Genomic DNA, 9,389 nt, shown 5'->3' with positions numbered 1-9,389 from the left:
CTGTTAGGCTTGTATATTTGTTGGTAGACTAAATTAGGAACCCACTGGAAGATGAACTGTAAACGGACGTCTGGCAATCCTAACTATTTTCAACGAACAATCATAAGCGGAACCATGATTCAGCTGGGGAGCAGGTTGGCTTAAGATGGTGACCTGAATCCACTACACGAGCTGGATAACGAGATAAGGATGTAGTAGATAATCGGGGCGCATATGCCTTGAGACGATGCAACGATTCACAGTGACCATGCTGTGACTGTGGAAGGAGCCCGTTGCACAGGTGCAGTAGTTGGTGGATATAGCAGCTCCAGAGATTACTCAGTTAGCACTAAGATCGGTCTAAGTGATCGGGTATATCAATACTGATGCGGCAGAGTGTAGAGCTTTGTCGAACGTCACCGCCTTCCCCCAGAACTTCCGGCAAAGGTCTTAGCCGACTCAATCAGGACTCTGATATCACAATCCCAGTTTTCGAGCTCAGTTAAGTATGTGGCTAAACCAGTCCAGAGCTTAAAGGTGCTATTAATCCGACCTCGAGATCTACAGCGGGCACAGCACTATATTCGTGAATTTTTTCCTTCTTCGTCCTCGATAACTAGCTTGAATAATTTGGATTCATTCTTAGGCGTATTCTATTTTGAGAACTGCATGTCTCGCTCGCCATATTCGTAATTTGGTGGGCTTACAATGCCTATTTCAAATCCAGACATTGGATGATTACCGATTCGGGATGCCGTGGCTATGTTGAGTTTAAATCCTTATGGCCCAAATGGCAATCGTCCAATGAGTGATGGATGGTGGTGCTCTATATACTAGTAGATCGCTTATTTCGTACCGTCAAGACAACCACCTGAGTTGTGGGGATTTATAATCCCCACCACTTATACTCCGTGTGTAGTACATATGGAAGAGAAAGATCACCGATTATCGGCAGTTGGAGCGGCCCTTCTTCCTGGTGCAGGACAATCGGGAAATTCCCCGGATAATGTGGCGAAAGGCGCTCTGGATTAGGGGACGGTAGACATTCCAAACCCGTCGTCTTAATCATCAGTAGATATAAAGAATAGTTAAGGATAAACAACAACCCCCATGAGTGAGGCCCCTGATTTTTATTTTTTTTTTATTTGTGAATTTTTTTTATTTACTGTGGGGAAAAGAGAGAGAGAGAGAAAAATAAATAAATAATAATAATTAAAAGACACAGCAATCGTGGGGACTTCATGTGGGGAGAGTAATATCCAGGCTGTCCTGATCAGGAATAGCTCGCAATCCTCCATTGGTATCGGAAGGGTACCGTCGGAAGGGAATCCGTCTCTCAATATCCATCGTTCAATCCACTTCCCGATATTCGCCCCGACGTCTGTCTTTACAAGAGCCGTTGACCACTTCCTGCCTCGGGATGGGTCTGGCCATTTTCGTCTTAGATCTGGAGGGACCAAGGAAACCCAGATGATTGATCATTCAGACTCCTTGAAGTGGCTGTGGTGATAGATTTGACTGCCTGGAACTCTTTCATTTCTTACACTCTTGCTACGTTTTACTTCCCAAGCCCCATATACTACTCACGGGGTATATAAAAAGGAAGGTTATGTGCCCGTGGTATTACTCTTCCCGACGCTATCGAGCTCACTACTGAAAACCCGTCGTTCGCCAACTTCCCGTAAATCTTGCATTTATTGGTCGGTGGTCTCCGATCACTCGTTCTCGCCGCTTCTCCTTCGTCCTGCTCTACATGGCATGTTATTTCCGCCATAAGTAATCCCTCTTCTAATGGATGAGGGCCCCGATCCAAGAGCTCCTCGGCGCAAGAGGGTCTCCAGAGCCTGCGACAGGTGTCGCAGTAAAAAGGTTGGTTGGTCCCTCGGGGTATCGTCGCCCGAGAATTTACTCTTCGTTTCGTTGCTCTGCCATACCATGCCAACAACCTCCCTCCCCCAAATTCATCACTTTCACTGCCTTCTAGGATTTTACTGGGGAATCTCCTTAGATTGATTCATACTGTTACTCAGTGCAATATTTGTAAGATGACATCGAATCTGACGCGATGACAATGTACTTTAGGACAAATGCGACGGCCTGCGTCCCGCTTGCTCCGCGTGTCAGGCTTCAGGCCAGACATGCTCATACGATCCTCATGCAAAAAAGCGCGGACTTCCTGAGGGTTATGTCCGTGGTTTGGAAAAGCTCTGGGCTCTTTCGATATGTAATATTGAGGGCTTTGAAGACACAATGCTCTCATTGTTGGGCACCACAGCCGAGTCGGCAGGCCGGAGAGATAGGCTTATGCGCCTCTGGGGCGATGATGGCGCATCGGAAACGCTCCATGAATCCTGGAAGACAAGCCGCCTCTATGGAGCTCTTGAAAAAATGTTGTCAAGTTCCGATACACTGACGTTACAGAGTTCCGGCAAGCGCCCCCGAGAGGAACAAGAAGCTTCAGGGAATGAATGGGGGTTTCGCATAGATCGCGGCCAAAATCCTCTACCTTCTGACGGCCCTCGTGTTGTGGAACCCTCCGCTTCTTCTCCTCGCGCTAAAAGAAGTCGATTAGCCCTTCCAACTGCTAGTCAATCCGCCTCCCTTACCACTACCAATGGTTGTCCTGACTTACAACTACCGCCTCAAACCTCGCAATTATTGGACATATATTTTGCTGTCACCCATTCCTGGTTCCCGATCGTAGCAAAACACAATATCCTTCGGGCATCTTACCTCTACGCAACAGCGCCGGTGTCCATTACGCAGGCGGCTTCAGGATCTGGCGACCATGCTGCGCTGTGGGCCCTCATCAGTTATACAACCTCGCAATCACGGACAAATCCGCAGAATGGGTCATCCAAGCTGCTTGCTAAAACCAAGGAGTATTATGCGGTTGCCTGGCGCTTGATTCCTTCGGAAGTGGAGCATTATGAGCTTGGGCATGTGCAGGCACTTCTCCTCTTGGTGTTGGTGAACATCGGACTCGAGAAATGGGCTGCCGCCTGGCTGCTGACGGGTCAGGCAGTCCGCATGGCTATTTCTATGGGTCTTGGCACAACTACAGATGTTCGACGATCTGATGAATTGAGGCAAGGCAAAGCAGTCTTTCTTGGGTGTTTTGTTATCGACTCGTTGATATCATTTCGTCTGTCTCGAAGACCGTACATGCAGTCACGGGATCTTGCCTCTGTGGGCTTGTTAGAAGAAGACGGCTTGGAAGAATGGAACTCATGGGCGGATGTTCTACCATCCGCCACAGCGGGGCAGGCGAAGAATCCCCCCCGGCGTGGCCCTCTTCTCGCCCTAAGTTGCTTCAACCGCCTAGTTGAGCTGGCTAGTGTTTTGAACAAGATTGCTCAAGATACTGCAGTCCGACATAACACACACGCTTTTGCGCAGCAGCTAGTGCTGGAGCTCAAGCAATGGGACGATCGCCTGCCGCTAGGATGCCGGCTTATTGGCCCCGAAAGTATATATCCAGAACGGCACTCGACTTTGCTCCCGCATCAGACATATTTGGGTTTAACCTACATAGCCACACTGCTATGGCTTTATTTGCGCATTGCTCCCCATGAACTCGGGCTGCACCGTTCACAACGGCCTGCTATCGAGGGCGCTAAGAAACTACTATATAGAGCTTTACCAATGATATCACAGCATCTTGATAACTTCCGTATCTGCGGCCTGCCGCCAATATTCGAGGTTTCCTTGCATACAATTTCCAAACAAGCATTTACATTACGCAATAATATCGAATCCGACGCTTTCCCTTTTGAACGATGGGCTGAAGCGCTTCTTCAGCGGACGAAGGAGCTCTCCCCCTGCTGGCCTGTTTATCGTTCGTTGACCACAAGTCTTGAGCAATGGTGTCGCTTAAAGGAGTTTACAGCCCATTCGCTGGCCACTTTCCCAAAATCAAGAGACAACTTACCGACAGTTACCCCCGATGGGCCTACCAAACCATATGCGTCCGATATCACGGAAGGTTGCCGAGGTACAGATGGCGAGGCATCTATGCAACGCGTCAGGGTAAACAACTCACACGTGATGGATTACGACTATACCTCTTCAATTCTGGGGATCAGTATTCCAGTGGATGGGCAATATATGACACCGAGAGACACAAAAATGGAGAATACGGACCCCTCGAGGGATACACCGCTTCAACCGCAGTACCAACAGATGAACCAAGTAACGACGCTCCCGGACAAGTCCAACCCTTCAAATAGCCTCGATGCGCTACTTCAACCTGCACATCACAATCCGCCTACACCCGACTCTTCAGTATCGAACACAATAATGTCCGGTATGAACCCTATTAATGACCATTCTCTGTCTTCCGCAAACACGATGGACCTTAGCGCTGGAACTTCGGGTACCCCTGAGCGCCAAATCTCAAATAGCGATCTAGATTCTATCTTCAAAGATCTCGCATATCTTGATACCACTGAATGGGCCACCAGTCGCGAAGCAGGTTTGAAAGATTTTGGCTTCCTCGATGACTCTACCTTTCAGGCCTTCTGTCATGATCCGGATCGTCTTGCGGGTCCTCAACCTTTAGTTCACCCCCCTTCGATCGCAGATATTTGGCCGCCGCCGGGTTTCTTCCCAGAGACGTTTCAAGAAGCCTCTGAAGATGCGATGGAAAGTTAAGACTTCGAGCTCTCTCCGTCTCGGTGGGGTAACTTAAGTCTACTGGGAGTACATTCCCTTCGATATTCATCTCCGCCTTGGCCGAGCCATGTCAGTGTTGCTCATCATTTTTCACATTACGACGGTCGCAGCCCGCGAAATCGTTTCCTGGTATACTAGTATAGTCTCAAGATACCCATTGGTGAGTGTCTCATTTTTCTCATTATCCTAATTACAGCAAAGTAACGTACTCATCCAATACCAAGCTTATTACATTGTAGACCCAGAAACCCTGATACCCTGTATTGCATGTAACATAACATATGGCTGTCATCGACATGCCTATACAAGGATTTGCGACAACTTGAACTTACTAGTAGGAAGTTGCTCTTACATAAAGGCAGGGCTCGTATAGTTCCGTATTGGCATGTACTGTACGCACGCTAAGCAGTCCTTCCTGTTCGGGTTGTATCATGACGATGGTTTATGTTTAGAAGCTGGAGTAGACGAGGTACCGTTAATCTCTGATGTATTCTACAAACCCAGTTTTCTTTCTCTTCCCTTTTTAGCATCTTCTTTCTTTAGTTACTTCATTCGGGATGAGGGGTTATCCCAACCAATCCGTTCTAGAAGCGTCGAGTTGAATATGGCGGCTTTGGGAATCATATCCACGACGATATGACCTAGCAGACAAAGAAATAAAGAGCAAAGAAGTAGGTGAATGGGAAGGCCTAGCTAGATGGGGTATATAACCAAAGATAACCCTTAGGTAGTTCAGAGTAATAGACAACCTTCTTTCTCATAATTTCAACAATTTTCTCCAGAGCTTCCGTAGTAACTGTCTTGAGAACGACTAGAATTTATCCATTCCGCGAATGGAGTGGCACGATGGCCCGGTGGATGTGACACCGATCCGATCAGCTTCTGCCTATACCCAGCGTTGAAACATTGGGTGAGCGTGTCCAAGCTGCTTCGGGGGGAAACGTCTGAGAGCAGTCGACACCATGAGTATCCCACATCTTGAGCAGCTTAACCAGATTATTCAGACGACCGAATTTGCTGGATCGCTTGAGGACTTTTCAGGCCTCTCAAAGGGGGAGCTGGGCATTTCAACAAACCCAGCATGAGAGTGTCCAACCAAGGAAGAAAGGATAACTACGACCCATATACAAGGATAACGGGACAATGACAGCAACCATGCTGGGGCCTCCTTGAAGATCCCTTGTTTCGAACTTTATCTCCTAGAACATCACATTCACGCATGGAATTCTTCTGTATATATTGGTCATTAATCATGCATCGGACCTCGTATAAGGAGGAACAATCAAAGCAGCCCCAGGGCCTAGCGGTAATTAAAGAGAAAGAAAGAAAAGAAAAGAAACCAATGTCAACTTTCTTTATCCCAGAAAATAGCCCTCCCAGTAAGAAAGAAGTGTAACAGTTGCCGCTCATAGGCCGTTATATGCTCCGAAGAACGCCCACCCTCGTTGTTTTCAGAAAATTAAAGCGACACAGAAAGAAAAAGATGATAAAGGATGAGGAGGCGAACAAGAAAATCGCTGCAAACGCCAATAGTCAGTGTATCGCATTTCGAGAGACAGTAGACACCAGCCTAGCCATCCGAAATCCATGTGAAAAAGAACAAGAGAGAGAGAGAGAGCCCTGATAGAACAGGAGGCGTCAAGTGATCGTCATTCTCTTGGAGTCGGCGGCGGGCATATGGTCAACTATCGCCGCCAGCCCACATTCCAGATTACATGCGCAATGTCTTTAGCGGTGTTGACGGTATCAACCACTCGATCAAAAATACTAGCATTGGCGGATTCCGCATCATCGTATGAGGCTCCCGAAGCTGAAAGGCAATGTCGGTCAAGTTCCGCATCGTCTTCAGGGTTAACAAACCACGGTCGACTTCGATCGGTCGAATCATGTAATCTTTGAGCTGGCTCCCAATTGAAATCCAGATCATTGTCTGCTTCGTCCAGAAAGAAGTTCGCCGTCGGCTCTGAGGCTTGGGTTGTCTCAACAGAGTGAGAAGAGTACGACGAAAAGTAACCAGACCACCGATTGAGTATTGAATCCACCGGCGGCGGCTCCGGGGTGTCGCCCCGATACTTAAGTGTGGTAGATGGAAGTGGTGCAATGGTCCTGTTGTCACTGCTGAAGCTGCTTCGTGGAGTAGTACTCCTCTCGCTTGTCGACGTTTGCCATGAGCCGTGTCTCATCATGACAACACCGTCATCTGAAGAGAAGTCATCGTTCATTGCAGGCCAATCGTCGTCGTCATCATCATATTTCACCTCCACTGCGATACACTGCACGACTTCGTTGTTGAAATGTATATGACGCTTTTCGCAGGGTGAGCCTGTTCCCGATGACCCATTGATTGGCGTGGCAGTGCAGGACGTGCGAGAATAACCCTCGGAAGACTGACTGAATGTGTGTCCCAGGTTTGATGGATAACGGTAGAAGGACGGCCGATTACGGCTGACTTCCGCTTCCTGTGCCTTCAGAATGGCGCCCGCATGTTGTAGGAGAGTATGCTGCGACAAGGAACGCTGCAGGATCGTTTCCGAAGCCGTCCTTTTCTTAAGTATCGGCTTTCTATCCGTAGGCGTTTCAAGGCGGCTTGGGGGTGGCGAGACGTTGGAGACAGTCTTGCGCTTCCTACACGACTTTAACGGGCCATACAGCCAGGTCACGTCATAGTCCTTCAGCCTAGACACATATAGTTAAACACAGAACTGAAAAGGGGGGAAGAGAAGGGAAAGCCGGTTGAAGCACTAACCAGTTGAGAGTTTCCGGCGATACTGTTCCCCGGTTAAGCTTCAACTTTGCCCAAGTCCTCCAAGACGCATTCTCTAGCCTCACGCCGTGATCGTATATTTCCCGCCGGGCAACCACATATCGCCAAGAGGTCCATATATCCTCCTCCTTCCACTCATGGGCAAGGTAATCAACGTGTCTCGATGGCTCTTCTTCAATCAAACTGTCATCGGCCGGTCTCGGTAAGTTCATACGGTGCAGGTCCGTTGATGACTCGGTCGAGGCTTCGCTAGGAGCTTCAGGTAACTTGGGGAGGCATGGGCCTGCGTCATATGAGGGCAGTATTATCTCGTCAACATCATCGTCATCATCATCATTCTGCCCATCACGTACACAGAATGATAGACTACCAATGGTTGTAGGGGTAGGAAGGAGATGGCCAGGAGCGGTCCCAGCGAAATCGGGAGAATGGGGAAATGGAGAAAGCGCCGAGGATACAATTGGAGTCGGACAATCTCTTGGGGAGTAATCATTGGTAGGCGACTTTACTGTGATCACGTCCGAGTCTTCCAAGAAGTATCTTTGAGCGATGGGGCACCGTAGAGGATCGGGGGAAAGTCGCGTATGCCTCTCCTGTGAGGCGGAAAGCACGGCAGCCATCTTCACGGGGAAACGATTATCATTGGGGTTAATGTATTCCGGAATAGCTCAGCCTGGGTTTTCCCTTCCTCGTTGCTTCTTTCGTCAACTATGCTACTGGTTATAAATGACGGGCAAATGAAGGGAAGGATTGCCGGAGGATATCAAGGTGATAGACTGTATAGAGCCCGTCGACGAAGAACGAGAGATCGACAAGATGATAACAGTTTCAGGACCAGAAGAGCATTTTAGAGAGGAGAGATGGCGGAGACCTAATGGGGCGGAGAAGTACGTTATCCGGAAGATGAGATCAAGAATAGCTCAAAGATAGAGATATGGCTCGGGACCGCAAGCTCGATGAATGAGAGGGTGCCCTTTTTTAAGATTTCCAAGGTATCAGCGGGCCTTTTGGGCAAGACCTTTGGGGGGAAGATCCGTTCAAGTAAGGAATGTATGTATGGAATTGTAATTTACTGCTGTGTCCCATTCGGTCTCGTCAGAAAAAATAAAAACAATAAAAATAAATAAAGTAAAAAGGAAAGGAAAGAGAAAATTGAAAATCAACATGAAGAGGGCATAGAAGTACTCACTAATCCTCGGCAAAGGAGATGGCCGTCGGAATTGTTCCAGATGAAGAAAAGAAGAATGATGTAGTGATCTTATAATCTCATGAACCGGCGATCTGACAAGCTTTCAACCCAATGAAGTCATACCACCCTAGTAATAGTAGTGGTGGTGGTGGTGGTAGGTAGGCTGGGGAATAGTAGTAGAAGAATCTACTTTTGAGGTTCGATGACAAGATTCGGTGAAATGATGTGCTTGAATGTACATACATGTATCCATAGTAGTATATGTCAAGGTATCGAGAGGTGAGAGGGACCTAGGGAAGGGGAGTGAGTACCTATAAGGTAATGTACATACGCAGAGTGAGACTAAAAAAAAAAATAAAATAAAATAAAGAAAAAGAAAAAGAAAAAGAGAAATGGAATAAGGAAAAGCAGAGAGAGTGAGAGAGAGAGAGAGAGAACAAGGCAAGGTTGCCACCAGGGACGAGTTAAACTTACTCCTCGTAAGTTTCCAGCAGTGGTATTTTATTACCATGCGCCTAGACAGTGAAATGGAAAGACATTATTGGCTCGAGCATGAAAGAGTTGGGGCCCCGCCGCAAAGACGGTGATTTGTGCCCCCTCTTTCAAACCACACCTTGGGAGGTGGAGTTTACCCGTCCAGACCTTTTTGGATTTCTCGTCCTTCATCAAACCCCATGGAGAAACCTCCAGACTCTTGTGTGAACCTCGATAGAACGTTGTCTAGATCCTTTTAGTTCGATTTTTTAGACCCTCCTTCTACTGCGGATCATCCTCCAGTACATA

At 47.8% G+C, this 9,389-nt stretch overlaps 2 protein-coding genes across 2 annotated transcripts; one reads left to right on the top strand and one right to left on the bottom strand.

Annotated features, from left to right (window-relative positions):
• Positions 1-2,229: 2,229 nt before the first annotated feature.
• ABOM_009913 (putative C6 transcription factor) lies at positions 2,230-4,632 on the top strand (the record flags this gene model as incomplete). The annotated part of the gene is made up of 1 exon (XM_022537041.1): positions 2,230-4,632. The coding sequence occupies one exon, from the start codon at positions 2,230-2,232 to the stop codon at positions 4,630-4,632; it is 2,403 nt and encodes an 800-aa protein (XP_022385072.1).
• A 1,706-nt stretch (positions 4,633-6,338) lies between these two features.
• ABOM_009912 (protein phosphatase regulator REG1) lies at positions 6,339-8,037 on the bottom strand (the record flags this gene model as incomplete). The annotated part of the gene is made up of 2 exons (XM_022537040.1): positions 6,339-7,329; positions 7,400-8,037. The coding sequence occupies 2 exons, from the start codon at positions 8,035-8,037 to the stop codon at positions 6,339-6,341; spliced, it is 1,629 nt and encodes a 542-aa protein (XP_022385071.1).
• Between the last annotated feature and the right edge of the window lie 1,352 nt (positions 8,038-9,389).

The sequence above is a fragment of the Aspergillus bombycis genome, assembly GCF_001792695.1.
Source record: "Aspergillus bombycis strain NRRL26010 chromosome Unknown contig00114, whole genome shotgun sequence".
Classification (NCBI taxonomy): Eukaryota; Fungi; Ascomycota; class Eurotiomycetes; order Eurotiales; family Aspergillaceae; genus Aspergillus; species Aspergillus bombycis.
The sequence above is the reverse complement of the archived record's forward strand: the minus strand, read 5'-3'. Positions and strand labels throughout refer to the sequence as shown.